This window comes from Archocentrus centrarchus, chromosome 13 (genome assembly GCF_007364275.1).
Source record: "Archocentrus centrarchus isolate MPI-CPG fArcCen1 chromosome 13, fArcCen1, whole genome shotgun sequence".
In the NCBI taxonomy this organism is placed as follows: Eukaryota; Metazoa; Chordata; class Actinopteri; order Cichliformes; family Cichlidae; genus Archocentrus; species Archocentrus centrarchus.
Genome location: NC_044358.1, coordinates 32,842,832 through 32,859,089, shown reverse-complemented (window position 1 = coordinate 32,859,089; position 16,258 = coordinate 32,842,832). Strand labels below are relative to the sequence as shown.

The 16,258-nt window shown below is 37.4% G+C and overlaps 1 protein-coding gene across 1 annotated transcript in view; it reads right to left on the bottom strand.

The window, feature by feature from the left end:
* Nucleotides 1-4,880: 4,880 nt before the first annotated feature.
* The window catches only part of si (sucrase-isomaltase), a 62,319-nt gene continuing 50,941 nt past the window's right edge, over nt 4,881-16,258 (bottom strand). The window contains exons 40-47 of the mRNA XM_030744154.1: nt 14,390-14,538; nt 13,491-13,575; nt 13,335-13,391; nt 12,724-12,848; nt 12,313-12,401; nt 10,457-10,506; nt 7,437-7,604; nt 4,881-5,271 (exon numbers count right to left, since the gene is read on the bottom strand). Coding sequence (XP_030600014.1) covers nt 5,194-5,271; nt 7,437-7,604; nt 10,457-10,506; nt 12,313-12,401; nt 12,724-12,848; nt 13,335-13,391; nt 13,491-13,575; nt 14,390-14,538 — 801 coding nt within the window. The 3' untranslated portion in view covers nt 4,881-5,193. The remainder of the gene's footprint in view (nt 5,272-7,436; nt 7,605-10,456; nt 10,507-12,312; nt 12,402-12,723; nt 12,849-13,334; nt 13,392-13,490; nt 13,576-14,389; nt 14,539-16,258) is intronic.

The following is a 16,258-nucleotide window of genomic DNA, read 5'->3' as shown; positions in this document are numbered from 1 at the left end:
TGTTGCCAGAATGGCAATGACCAAGTCGTAGTGCATTACTCAAGGCCCTGTGTTATGCCATATTATAGTGTAGTACGGTAGTTAACTTTTCAATGACTATTACAGCGTTCCACTGGTGGAGATATAGCGCAACAGATGTCGCCACGACAGCGTGGCTGAGCCTTTATCAGTGCTGTGGAGATGAACCGTATTGTTTTGCACCAGCAGTTGTAAAATATCTTGGTATAATTCCATGTACAATGGAGGAATATTCGAATTATATTTGTTAAGGGAGTGTTGAGGAACGATACAACACCGCATAGCTCGAGCACTCGAATGTCCAGATGTAGGTTTTATTGCGTTAATCAAGCCGACGTTACCCCCTACTGGGCATAACAGGACATAGCTGGAAAGCTACCTCTACAATATCACAATAGGTTAAAGCCGACACAGGCTACAGAAGGCCTAATTATAATAAATAAATAAATAAACTTTTTCCCGGGATTCCCGGGAAATGGCTCGTCATTTCCCGGGATTTGATTCATGTCATTTTCGGGAAAAATATTAAACCTTAGTACAGTACCAATCAACAGTCCAAACTTTGGACTGGCACTGCAGCTTGAAAGAGTTTTTTGCGATCTTAAAGTTAAAACTAACTTTTAATTGACATTAGCTTGGAATTCTCTGGAATTTGGAACAGGAAGCTTGCCATGATAGCTTGAAGGTCAGGCCAGGAGAGAGAAATGAAAGCCTGCAATAAAGATTAGATACCCATTGAAGACCAGAAGAAAGAACAGAAATATCTGTGGTAAAGACTTGAGAAGCTGTGTCATAGAGAACTATGCACTTAAGGACAGGAAAACCAGAAAGAAAATATGGATAATGACAGAAAAAATGTGGATACCACCAGCAGCTACAGGTCGACTTACCAGGTCTTTAAGGCTTTGATGTATTTTGAAGAAGTTGGCAACAAAATTGGATGTGATGTATGAAGAAAAGGCTGCCACTGACCTGCAGCCCAGCTGTCGAAGAGAGAAGTTGCAAATGCATGAATAAATGCTGAAGAAGTTTTACAAAAGTGGCCTGAATGCAACTGTGGGGTTAGAGAGCACCTGAGGAACACTTGTTTAAAGTATTGAATAAACCAATGTTTGACATAGAGTGACTGTCAGGAGTTGAAGACAGAAGATGTGCCAGTGATTTTTCTAATCTTTAGAAATGATATGGAACTACAGTATAGGAACAAAAAAGGCAAATCTCTCTGAACTATAATGACTGAACAAGCCCCTTTTTACATTACAACCTGTGTTAGTATAGAATAGAAAGCCTTTTGGCATTATCAGGGAAAACCGAATGGCCTCTGTGATGCTAACAGAATATGGAAATGCATTTGATCTGCCAATTCATAAAGGTCATAACTTGCATGGGATGTATATTGGAATGTATTTATTTTACATCACAAACTTGAGCTAAATACCTCCACATTGACATTTTTCTTGATGTCTAAGTAAAAAAAGCCAGAGCCCACGCTTTTTTCAGTTTATGTAGCTTTCACAAATTTCTGACAAGGAAGAAAGCGTGTCTCATTCACGACAAATTCAAAAGATAATGCCAGTGGCATTATAATGTCATTATGAAATTTCTTTCCTTGACAAAATAACAGAGGAAATATATTTTTAAAGAAGAACTGATAAAACCAGTAACCACAAAGAATATAAAAGTCCAGGCTGTTTCGCAGTCTTCAGCTTTCTTTCTTACACAAGTAATGACTTCAGTATGAATCCAGGAAGAATGCCTAGTCAGATCATCAGCTCAATTAGTCCCAGAGGCACCCAAAGTTAAGATGTTTTCACAGTCAAAGTGTGAAACTTCTCTTTTCAAAACAGCATCTAACCTGAATACAGGGACTAGAATGAATCATCACAGTTCTAAACTTTTTGGGCACAAGCACATAAAAACAACGCTCTACATCAACCCCCCTACACATTGCTTCCCGTGGAGTGGCGATTAGAGTGGAAATCAATTTGAGGTGCCCATGGCTAAATTGACATCATTAGGTTTACTGCAGGCTGAATAATGGATGACTGTATCATTATATGGGGAAATAATGGGATGAGAAAAGGCTCAGGTAGACAGTGTGCTGCAGGTGAGAGCTATAAATAGATCCTGGCAAACCCACACAAACACCCATACATGCACAATTGCATGCATATGTACTGTGAAAAACACAAGTGCTAAAACAAAGTGCTAAATGGCAATGACACAAGCACAAAGTGCAGTTAATGAAACTTAATTTATTGTTACTAGCTACTTAATAATTACACTGTAACAAAACATCAGTTAAACATCACGTGAGTCAAAATAGGTGCCACCCTCACTTGGTGTTGGCCCTCACTGTGGTATTGTATCACTTCCTCTTACAACACATAGTGGTGTTTTGTGTAGCTTGTTTAATTATAAAACCTTTAGATAATGACTAATTTTGTAGTGCAGTCTTTAACTGCTTTATCCAAAGCACTCAGCTGTAAATTATATTCATAGTAGTCATTCATTGTCTCCTTAGGGATTTGCTAGCTTAGCAAAGCTATTAGTTTAGCTTTTAGCCAAGTCACTAACAGCATGAGTTCTTCAACTGTCCCTCCCACACTTTCCTGCTCTGTGTGTCAAATGTTTAGTTACTCTTCACCTGTAGATATCCAGGCCCATGTGGTGGACGAAGGTAACTTTGGCACTGTAAGCTCTCAGATCCTGAGTAGCCAGGAACTCAGGCTGCTGGGTGACAGTGAGGAGGAAGCATAGCTTTCAACATAAGCCCACAGTACACCACCAACCCATTCAAGTCGCAAATCACCCCCCTCCCGAGGGGGACACACCTGTCAAGGAACAAACTTTGGTACTCTGGTTATTGACGATGCTGTGAAACTAGCAACACAAGCAGCCATTATTGAATGTCTTTCAGCGGCTAGAGCAGGCGACATAGAAGGACCTGTGAAATTGGCTAAGGATAAATGTAGATAGATGATAGATGATAAGTGGATGGTAGTCCCTCTGCTGCTTCCTGCTGAAGTCCACGATCAGTTCCTTTGCTTTGCTGACGTTGAGCAGAAGGTGGTTCTCCCGGCACCAGAACTTCTTCACAAATAAAATTTTAACTATTAGAGGAAAAAAAATTTCATCACCATCTCACAGTTGTATAATCACATACAGTTACTTTCAATAATGATAGTTATTTAAACTTTTTTAACGTTTTTTTTTTTAAACTTTCTGAGTTAACTTCATTATTTCCTCAATACCAGCATTCCTACAAAACTGCTAAAAAAAAAAAAATCCTATCATCAATTAATGCTCCAATCTTAAATATGATCAATCTAACTTCATTGATGGGCTACCGCAGGGCTTTAAGGTGGCTCTAAGGTGGCAGTAATTAAACCATTACCTAAAAAGCCATCACTTGACCCACCTGTCTTAATTATTAAAGGCCAATTTCCAACCTTCCTTTTATATATAGTAGTTGTGAAATGGCTAACTGATCAACTGAAGAGGAATGGTTTATTTGAAGAATTTCAACCAGAATTCATCACAGTACAGAAACAGCATTAGTTTAAGTATAAATTAGAAATGATCTTTTGGCCTCTGACAGTGGACTCATTTCTGTGCGTTTCCTGCTAGACCTCAGTGCAGCATTGGATACTGTTGACCATAATATTACAGAGATTAGAGCATGCTGTAGATATTAAAGGTACTGTGCTACAGTGGTTTTAATCATATTTATCTAATAGACTAAAATGTGTTCATGAAAGGAGTCTTCTTCACACACTGAGGTTAATGATGGAGTTTCACAAGGTTCTGTGCTAGGACCAGTTATATTTATTTTATGCATGCATGCATATTATTTACATGTTTCCCTATTATTAGTATTATTAGAAGTGTTATTAGAAGGCAGAGCATACATTTTCATTGGTACGCATATGTTGCCCAGCTTTATCTATCCATAAAGCCAGATGACACGCCAATTAGTTAAACTGCAGGAATGTCTTTAAGACATGAAGACCTGGATGACCTCCAATGTTCAGTTTCTAAATTCAGATAAAACTGAGGTTATTGTACTCACCCCTTAAATCTTAGACATAGTGTCTAACCACTCAGGATGATATTAGCTTGGCCTCCAGTAACACTAAGAACTCTTGGAGTCATATTTGATCAGGATATCTGCTTCAATGTGCATATTAACCCTTTAACATCAGCACATTGTTGCCAACACATTTGCACAGGCTCATTTTTCATCACCATAATTTTTCAGCAGTTTGTCCTATCAGAAAAATTCAAATGTTTCAGAAAGTTGAGAAATTGCAGTTCTCAGCTGAAGTGATTATTACATTAATTTCACTCATGCTGTTGCAGGAAGCCTGCAAATCCACTCCCTTATTCTTTGCCTTACATTATAAAGTGCCTTGAGGCAACAGTTGTTGTGAGTTGGAACTAGCTAAATAAATAAAATTGAATTGAGTTGAACTGAACTGAACTGAACTGAATGGAAAAAAGATTTCTTAAGATTTTGTACAGGTCTGCTTCCACTGGCCATTAATTGTGACTGTTTGCCAGGACATTATCATGAAATTATTGCACTTGCAAGTATTGTGGACACAAGTTAACATTTTGTTCTTCCAGAGTTTGAAGTGAAAAAAAAGAGAGATTAAAAATAGAGACAAAGACAACTGGAGAAGAACAACAGAAATATTTTAATTAATTGCTTTATTTACATGTTACTTAACAGAACATACATATGATATGAATATAACTGCAGCTGTATTCATTTAAACCAAGCAGCTTAAACTAAAATTATGCTTTTCTCATTTATCTCCAAAATAATCAGTATGTGTGCATAATTGCAAGAAAAAACATCCTACAGTTGAATTTTCAGTTCATTGTTTAAAAGTAACTTACTGGGGTTTTTTTTTGTTTTTTTAATTCAAGGCAGTCATCACTGTTTCTGCAGTATCACACATTTTAATAGGCAGTTGATAGTTGGGATATTGAGTAAATTAAACACACATGCGTACACACACACACACACAGTATTGTAGGCTGATGGTAGGTATTGAGGTTTCACATTTCATATTCAAAAACAAAACATGTTTTCACATCTTAATTCAAATGAATTGACCATTATGTATAGATTTCTTATTTTTTCACAAGTGAACCCAAACGCTGCAGTCACACCTTGGTCTTCCATGTTATGCTAAAAGGCTGATCCACATACACACCCTTTGCAGTAGTATCTATAATCAGCTCCTGTAAAAGCATGAGGAGAGAATAAAGAATTTGAAAAAGTGCTGCAGTATAAGGGAGTAATACCAGTCAAAAGTTTGGACACACTCACCGTGAGTGTGTCCAAACTTTTGACTGGTACTGTAATAATAAATGATGATGACGATGGGAAAATCAACCATTTTTTAAAACAGATTTTAACTCCCTATAACACTGAAAACATTATCAAGAACAGATAATAGACATGTAGATAGCTGGATGGCAGCTGACATGTTTTGTTCAAGTAACCTCCTCCAGGACTTAAGTCCACTAAAAGTACTGAATGTACAGTACTTCCCTTCTGTTCTGTTCTATACATGTGATCTGATATAAAGGATAATAATCCAGTTTTGCTAATATAATATACATAGAACAGTTCCTCAGTAAAGTTAAAAAACCTGACACTGATACATGTGATGGGAAATTGTACATGACAGTAAGAACAGGTCTATATGTCTTCAGAATGAAACATCTTGTCTTGTACCAGACAGAAAGAGCTCTCCCATCTCACTGTATTTAACTGACACAGCACCAGCTGCTTACTATTTCTTTCAAATTGTTACCCCATCAGACAATACTTAAGAAGATAAATGGATTGTCTCATGCTGAAAAACTACTTATTACCATGCATGTACTGTGTCATCCTCATTCCGTTTCTCTTGTTCCTTGCTGCCCTTTTTTCTTCCCTCCAACCCATCTTTCATTCTTCCTGTTTATCTCTTTCACCTCTATTTTGCTCCCTCCATCTGGTTAGAGTGATGCATTCTCCCTCTCCGCCATACTCTGCTTGTCCTTCCCTCCTTTCTACAGATGAACTGTCTTTCTATTTCTATCAATATTCTTAACTCATCCTTGCATCCCCAACACACACACTGAAAGTCCTCTGTCATTCTGACTTTCTTCATCTGCAATTCTTGCCCTCTCGTCTTGCTTCTCCCTGTCCATCTTCTCAAGAACAGTATAAATATAAAGCTTCTGAGCTTTTTCATCTACCATTATTTATGAAGCTGCGGTAACTATCATTTTCATGCTCCTGATAAGTGCACTGAGTACAGTACACAACCTTGACAGGAATATTTTATCATACGCCAAATGAGGAGAGGGAATTCATGCTGTCTTCTTGGACTATTAATTCCTTTTTTCCATTCCCCGTCTCAAACCTACGTGTCACCGTAAAATACCTTTACATCTTTACATGTGACCTAGTCTCTTTTTTCTTACTCACAATTTGCCTAATTGCATTTTGAGAGAATTTTACTTCCACTTTGTCTTCAAGCTCTAGAAAACCTGTGTTTCATGCCATGTTTTACTACACACCTGCTTTCCCTTGTTGAACCTTGTTGACCATGAATGTTTGGCTTCCCTACAGAGGACATTTATAAATGAACACTGTAACTGGTATTGCAACTGGTATTTATTTCTTTCCACTTAACCACTGGAGCAGATAATGGGAAGAGCAATACGGAAAGTCCCTGTCCTGAGTCCAGTCTTCATCTCTGAGTTCATTATAAACAACAGCGTCAGGTGGAATGTTGAGAACCTGAGTGGGTTGTTTTGTGACCTGACTGGCAGGAAACTGTTCCATAAACTCAAAATCTGGGGTGTGTTTAGGAATTGTGTGCAAGTAATGCTTATGAATGCATAAAATAACTCTTAATCAACAAAACCAACTGTATGCCTGTTACACTGATTTATATTGTTATTTTGGGGTTATTAAATTTGACATTTTTTGGTATATTCATACGTGAGATGCAGTGAGCACTTTTTCTAGCGTATATCTCATTCTCTTATTTATGTTCCTAAAGATCAGTGAAGGAGGCCTTGCAAAAGAAAAAAATATTGAATAACAGAGTCTGCATTTGATTGTACAGCAGCCCTGTGGGGAAATGCTCTGTGAATTGGAACCTGGAATCTTTTTTTTTTTTTTTTTTACTCTTTTCTTTAATGATTGTTTCTTCTGTTGCTTCAAAGCTGGAGTATATGTTGTAGTTTCTCTATTGATGAATTAAATAAAAACACAGACAAATAACCAACTGGAAATGTTGCTAAATAAATGCTAGTTAATTAATACAATCTTAATACAGATGCATACAATGTTCAAATATCTATTTTTACCACAACTATATTAAGTATTCCAGAAATGTACTGACCTGTGAGTCAAGGTTGTGCTGTGGGGTTAGTGGATGTGCCACATTAGATAGAGTTAGGATAACCTCTGTGATCTCAGTACTGCCCACGCCCCAAATCCTCACCACACCCAGCTTCAACCTGTTAGCATCAGCCAGGCCATTATGATCCACCTGACTGGTCAAGTTGTTCTACGAATGAAAGTGATGAAGACAAAGAGGAGTGTTAAAAGAAATCAAATACATACAATGAAAAAGATCATGCATTTTATTTGTATTATCTATAAAAGTACTGTAGTAACTTAATGACAGGCTGGACAACAATCTTGAACTTCAGGGTCACATTCACTGGAAATGTGTTTCAGCAGATTGAGCCATGGCGATTATCCAGCAATACATTATTTGTATTCTTTGCATTGTCTCTTTAGTGAGTGAGATTTACCATTTGAGTATCTTTCTTATATAATTCTATTTTTAGTGATATAGTTTTATAACCAACAGGTAATATTGTTTACTCTGTGCTGGGTTTTAGCTGCTGTGAGAATCTAAATGTCAGAATAGTTTTAAATCAATGCATATCATGCAGGACTGTGAGAAACTTGGCACACACAGACACACACACACACACACACACACACACACACAGGATTGAGGTCCCTGATTATCAATAAACCAGTGCACTGACAGTCCCTTAAATACTGAAAAAGACTAAAATTGTAATCTTGGTAAAAATGGCCTCAATCTAAAAGGTCCAAAACTCATACTGAGCTAAAGGAACACACACAGACACCCCCCCCACCCCCCCCACCCCGCACATCTACATTCAGATAGACATCCAAAATGGCATACGATCTGCTAATCTGCCAGGCCGCTTCTGGCCTCATTGCCCAACTTATCCTCATCTTCTCACATCTGCCTGTTCACACATACACCCATACCCACAGTCGCTTACATACGCATGTGTGCACACACAAAACACACACACACACATCCCCTCTGTCTCCCTCTTTGGCTGTCAGGCAGTGCCTGTTTTATCACTGTGTGAAATTGCTTTGAATTGAGCCTGATTGTAGGCAGAGGACAGCCACAGATGTTTGGCCATGGTCGCTCTATGTGTATACTATAGCCTTTTGAATATATGTGTGTGTGTGTGTGTGTGTGTGTGTGTGTGTGTGTGTGTGTGTGTGTGTGTGTGTGTGTGTGTGTGTGTGTGTGTGTGTGTGTGTGTGTGTGTGTTTAAATGTGTTTATTAATGTGTGTCTTTGGATCCTTGCCTGGCAAAGAGGCAAATGTGCCTGGGCTATTCTCATTATTTGGGAGTTTCTAACATGTCCGACTCAAACTGCCATCAAGATGTCGCCAAATGAACTTTGCCATAAGATAAGGCCACTGTCTTATCTCTCTTTTTTTTGTTTTTGTTTTGATAACTGAAATATCCTTTGCAGAAGTACTGCGCCTGGTACTGTATGTGGTGTATACATAGTAGCAACATTTTAAAATTCACCCCAAAGGGCACTAATGAACCATCTGTGTTGCTGGACCAAACTGGAATTTGAGTAAACCTCGTTAGAATCATACATGACTCTGAAACTATCTGTTGCCCTTATGGACAACATAGGTAGATTTCTAGTTAAAAAAGTGTGCATGTCAGTTAAGAAAACTTTTTCATACACTTTGCTACTGTACTGTAGTTGCTTATAAAAAGGTGGCATGGAGTTGCCGTTGCCTCAGATCAAGAAAATTCCTGGCTGGGCGCCTTTCTGTGCAGAATTTGCATGTTCTTCCTGTGCCTGCATGGATTTACTCTGGCATCCTTTCTTAGTTCAAAGATATGCATGTTATTGAGTAGTGAGTCTAAATTGATAATGGGTGTAAAGTAGAGAAAGTACTTAAAAGTATATAGAATAAAGTACAGTATGAATATATGTGATTTGTAGTCTACAGTGCTCTATGCATCTCTGTGTTTGATTTCTTCAACACAGGCTTTACTACAGCTTTTTATGCATAAGGAAAGAGTCCTGTCTCAAAAAACATAGAAATGATTATTAATACAAAGTAAGGAAACTTGTTCAAAATGCACTTCAAAACCAGTTGTGAGGTGGAGGGTTTCAAGGCTGGAGACAATAAATTGCTGTTAATAGGTTTGTAATAATACCTATGGAGATTGTTGTCTGATTATTTGGGATTTTTTGTTTTAGTTTTTTTTTTGTTTGTTTGTTTTTTCCTTCAACATAAATCCCTAAAATTGCTCTTTGTACTTGTGTTCAAGATGAGAGGTTGTCTGAGCAGGCAGGATTATTAAATCATTTGTATGCCAAAAACACACTGAAATCTGCATTAACATATCCATTCCATTTCAGTCTCTTCTGACTAAGCATGTTAATTTTAAGCCACAAAATTCTAATGAAGCCGCATGCACAACAAAAGCCTTGCACCTGATCAAAATTGCGTTGTGACTTCATTAATGGCTGGTGACTTGGTGATGGCATTTTACCATCTTTCAATTTTACAAAGAAGCTCAGCACTACCTATATTATCTATTGTGCTAATTTTTTATTCATTATTTTACAGTATGGTCATTGTACTGCAAAGAGAAGACCCAGATTTAAAAAAAAAAACAAAAAACTCTTGCCATCTGTGTGTCTAAATCCATTTTTAATCGTGCAAGTTGTATTAAAGACTGAAATAGTTATTGTTAAATATTTTACAAGTTATCAACTTTGAGCCGATTATTTTGATGTGCTAATATTAAGTGATTAAACTGCTTAAGTACTTGTGTGTGCTTATTTTGATACAGGTATCAAAAGATTCTTTTAAAGTGAGAAATTTGCCTCCAGAAAAAGCTTATTTCAAACCAGCACCCCAGAATTAGACACAGACTCTTTGCTAATGGTTTCCAGCAGTTAGCCTTTGACATCCGCCCACCACAGCCCCTTTTAATGCTAAAGCATCAGCTGATCTGCTTGTCTTGCTGCATTAATAGTAATAATGATTATAGTGGGGGAAAAAAAAGGATATAACATGGATTTGGCCTTTGAACTCACCGACTGCACTGAAAACGAGATCAGAAGATATCTGTCGTTCTCCACTGTGTCTGGGGAGAGAAAATAGGAGTGAATTACATTCCGAGCAGCAGCGAGGAGGGAGAGAAAATAGTTATGTGACTACACAATGAGTGATGTAGAGACAAATAAGGGATATGTGAAAATGTGTGTTGATCAAGGTTTAATTTTATATTTATTTGACAATATGGGCATGTGAATAATCACCTGATTAAATAACTCATAAAAAGACCAATCCACAAACTCAGTCATAGTTTATTAAGTGAAATAACTCAATAACTAAGTAAAATAAGTTGACATTTGGCTGTCCACCTTAAATATACATAGGGATGAATAATTAATTGGTGGCATGAATATGTGAATGCAGAACTGGTTGAGAAAATGAGAGTACAACTGATGAATGAGTGAGTAGCACAAAGCTGTGCCGGCCTGACAGACAGCAGAGAGAATAGCTAAACCTCTGAGGTAAAACCAAAAAATGCAGAAGTCGAAACAAGCGGAAAAGCAGATAATACAGGTAAGCAAGTGATACGCTGAGAGGCAAAGCAAGGAAGAAAGACATAGGAAGGCTACATGGCAGACAGACAGGGAGACGCAGAAGGGAGAAGCAAGGGACCAGATAAAAGAGGAGTGATGGAGAGCATATCTCTAGGCAGCGACATAGGGAATTACTGTAATGGTTTCTGTCACTCCCCTTCTATGCATTCCTCACTTGCTTACTATCTACCTTTCTTTCCTTTGTCCCAACACAAACACGCCGTACACAGAGGAGTGCATCTTCTCACAAAAGCACTTCAGAGACCGATTCTGTTCGTGTGTGTGTAAAAATGCATGTCTGAGAACAAGTGAGGAAGACGAGATAGACTATGTTGTAGCTCTGCGTCTTTCTGATAAAATCCATACCCAATTTCATATTCAGTGAAAGTAGCAGAATTACTTTCACTGAATATCTAACTGCACAGGAGTTTAACACACACTGGGATGAAAAACTTTTTGTGTGGATCTTCTAATTTCATCCAAAATGTTCTATATTTATCATAAATCACTTCAAATCCTTTAATTTAAACATCAAGTCTGATATTCTTGTCATAGAATAACGACAAGCTTGCCCTTTTTTTTTTTTTTGTTTGCACACCAACAAAAACTTAGTGGTTTTTGAACCAGTTCAGTCTTTTGTGATATTAATGTCAAGTTTTCAAATTGATGCTGAAACATTTAAACCTGCAAATAAAAACAGCAAATGTAAATTACATGAAAAGAAGGAAAGAGAATCATTAGTTATGGGGATTCAACAGTGGGGACTATAAAAACATGTATAAATTTCAACAGCAATCTGAGGAATAATTGTTCAAGTATTTCAGTTTCATTGGACCAAGTGACAAACCAACATTACCTTCCATTGGGCCGTCTTCTTCCATTGGGCCGTGTTGCTAACATGGCTAAAAATGCATTGGTATGGAAACTGATACAAACGCCTGAAATGTTCTAGTGCAATTCCATCTTCCTGTGCTGTGATAGCTAAGATGTGGCGCTATTGATGTCAAGTTTAAAAATGCTACTTCAGTGACTAACAGAATTGCTTATGTAATGTAATGCCTTGTAACACCACACAGAAAAACAAAAAACAAAGCAACAAAACAAAACAAAAAAACATTGATGGACATGCTATTCAGTGTGTTTGCATTTATATGTGTCTTATATGGAGTGAACTGACTATGTCATCCAGCTATCGTAAATAAGCACCTCATTTACCCCATAAATACATACATTAGATGTCAAACCACATGCTATTTGCTGGGTTGGTGGGTGTAGGTGTTCAAGAGTGACTTTTCACTTACCTATTCCTTCACCGTCATCCCAGAAGAACGATCCTTTAGCAGTTCCTCTGTCATTCAGGGCAACGATCAGTCCTAAAGGATTCTGCCGACTGAAACAAAAGGGGCAGAAAGGGTTGCAGCAGATTGCTAAAGGACAATGTCTATTTATACCTGCTGCTGAGAACAAATATATTCCTGCTGAGGGGATCCATCTGACCTCTTTCCTGCTGGAACAGTCATCACCCCCTGACTGTCTTTCTCTCTTTCATTCTCATTCAAACACACGAATGATGTGTGTACCTCTCTGCATCTCTGCACAGGCACAAAGCCACAAACAGACACACACACACACACACACACACACACACACACACACACACACACACACACACTTCACATGGGATGTATCAGCTATGATGTGTGCTTACTTACCTGTAATATGTATTGTTCTCTGGTTTCTGCCAGGGTAAGATATATCCTCCTCTGACATGAAGGTTAATATGGTCCAAGGGTGTTGGCATATCAACCATTTTGCCACGCACTCCAACATCTTTGGCCTGATGAAAGAAGTAATTGCATACCATTAAAGTACTAGAAATGCTACAGTTAATTAGCTTTGATTCATTTAATTCAACAGGTTCCTTGCCTTGGTAGGGTAGACACTAAAACCACAGAGTAACAAATGTGGAAATATGTGAATATGCGTGTATAGTGAGGGGTTATAATGCTATTTAGCTTCACACAGTAAGTATTTTTTTTATGTCATTAAGTTGCTAAGTGCTCTGCAGCTGCTAAGCTACATCTCCTTAATCATGTTATCATATTATACTTCTCTTGTCAACCCTTTCACTACTGAAAGGTAACTGCCACAGGGGTCATTAGTGGCCTTGACCCCTGTGGTAGTAATATTTAATCTTTTTTGCTGTAGTTGTGATTTAGCCTAAAATGGTTAAGTCTTTAAAATGTAGGCGCCTCTTAATCCACAGCATTTCACAAAGACCTTGACAACAAATACTTTATTGTTGTTAGGGTCAAGTACTTACAGTGTGGAAATCATACCAGCGGTCATTAGGAAGATAGCCATTCACAGTTGTGACTCCCTGTCAGGAAATCAGTTAAAGCCAATCAGTCCCAACCCTAAAGGTATAAAAACAAAAGCAATAACAAAAAAAAAGAAAAAAGTATGTGTTACAACATACCTGGTCAAGTGCAGGGCTGATAAGCAGGGCAGGTCCCCAGAGGAACTGTTTGTAGATTTCCCATGTAGTTTTGTCATTCACAAACCTGCAACATACCAGCACAGAAGCCATTAAGCCTGACTGAAAGAAATGTTTCCATTGCTCTCTCATGCGTCCTCAGCCCAGACGACTATTCAAGCACTCATTCAGAATTCAGTGGTTTGCAGATGCAAGCCAATTAACCCTGCAGACTCACCCTGCCAGCTCCTTAAATACCATCTGTGACTTTATAAGAGTCTCTTAAAATGAATAAATATGTCTTCTTTTTCAAACAATTTCACACATCCACATTTGGGAGTTGCCAAGTGCAGCCACAGTCATCTATGTTTGGCCTCTACACTACACAGTGCTCAGAGGGCTTTTGCTCAGAGGGCTTTTAAAAGGCAACTGCTGTGGCAAGAAATACAATTCTAATTTTCTTAACAATTCAAGTTATTCTCATGAGAAAGTTTTCTCAAACTAGCCTAACTTACCTCACTGGAAAATTAATGGACATTCAAGTAAAGTCAGTTTTATCTCCCATTTAACTTAACATCTGTAGCCAGTCAGGGATGTTCTGTTAGTAACATGATCTAACTTGATTTCCTGTCATTAAAACACACGGGTGTTGAAAACATGTTGAAGCACTAAAATGAAAGCTTCCCCCTGATTTTTTTTTTAAATCTGGAAACTGCTTCATGTTACATTGCACACTAATGAGAAGCACTGTAGTATAAAATCAGGTCATCTTGTCAGTGATCAGGATGAAAGATCCATCCTGGTAATAACTCAATTATTTGATAAAGTGACTAAATGTAATGCTAAATCCAAAAAGTTATCATTAAAGATAAGAGCCATGTGTGCTGTGGGTCTGTGCTTACTCATGCAAAAGTGGTCTGATCACTGTGTTTCCTAGAGTATGTGCCTCATACATCAGAGTGTACAGATAGGGCAGGAGGGTGTAGCGGATGTTCAGGACATCTCGGGTTACACTGGCAAACTCTGGATCCCAAGAAACAGGATCTTGTCTCTAAAACAAAAAATAATGTAAACACATTATATGTTTAAAAATGAAAGAAAAAAAATGTCAATTAATTACTTATCATGAACCGCAGAGCACCCACCTCGCCTGGCCCACCAATACTACGCTGCAATTGATACCACCCAGTGTTGTCATACTCTATCATAAATTACTAGATCACGAAGGCTAGACATTTATTTTACTGGCTGTTAAAAACTATAAAATATAATTTTATATTTTTATTTTAAAAAATGAGATCCACATGAATGTATAATGGTATATATATTCTGGATATATTTTATTCAGTTTATGCACCCTAATAGCGTCCTCTAAAAAACTCAATGAAAAAAGAAAAACAAACATTTGCTGAGATATGAATTGTAAATGTGAGTATTTTTTGTGTAGTGTTTGGCGTTCACTTTGCATCATTGTATTTTAATTTAAAATAGAAAAAGACAATGAATTATCAACAGCCATTGTTTAAACCTGAGTACTAAATTTCTTCATGATAGATGAAAAATTCACTGAGATATGAATTTTAAAATTTCGCCAATGATGAGATAGGGATTTTTGAACATTATTTGGGACTTTGACCTCTGACCTTGAAAATGAAATAATATTTCCTTGGGCCCCTAAGGAATATTTTTACAAAGTTTAATCAATTTTGCTTCAAAACCTTTTGATATTGCTAATCGACAAACAAACAAACAAACAAACACGGGTGAAAACACAACCTCCCTCCACCTCTCAGTGAGCGATGTAAATATATGTATTGGAAGAGGACATTCCATGGTTTAAGCACACCATTGCTAGTCTGTACATTGGCACATTATACATTTTTTACATTTTTCAAAATGAGGCAGAGCAGTCCATGATAACGCTACATTCTCCCCAGAAAAATACTGCAAGGTGGTGTTAACAAGAATGAAGAACCAGTGGCAGCTACACAAGCTAGTTTTTAGCATGCCAGAAGTTTACAAGTGACCTGAATGGGTTTATACTGATGAATAGTGCCCATAATATTCTACCAAACACTACTGAAATTTGTGAAATTTGTAATTGGCAGAAAATTTCCTAGAGGGACAAGAATAAATAAAGAAGATGTCGTCTTTCTGCCTTCCTTTGGATATATGGGCCAATCTAGCTAGTAAATATATTTAGGTAGCTTGTGTCTTTTGAATAAAAAAAAAAACAAAACATAAAACAGTTCGGCTAGGTCATACTTGATGATAATTATTAACTGTGGCACAGTGATAACTAAGAACAGGCCTAAAAGTTCATGGTTAAATACAGAATATTTTCATTATCTTATTACCCAAGGAACTTGCCAAATTATTTAATTTTCTCAGGAAATTTACAGGACTTTATTCATCTGGAAACACAAGCATTTCCCTGCCTCCCCTTTCAGTAACCCTCCATTTGCACCCTGATACCATACAATCAGATGAGGAACTGACTTCATGAATTTGAATGAGTAAGTATGAGCTGGTATTACATTGATTGTTAAAAGGACAGCAGGTATATTTAACACAACGTCAATAAAGTTAAGTGCTTCAAAACCATTAGAAGTCCAAATATAATAATGGTTTTGAGGGATTTTTTTCCCCTTTTTTTTTGGTTTTCTTTACATAAACTTTCAGGATCAAGTGGAGTCTGATTATTTTAAAATATTCTTGGAGACTTTCTTACAGTGAAACACAGTGTTGAAATAGCCTATTGATCTAAAACA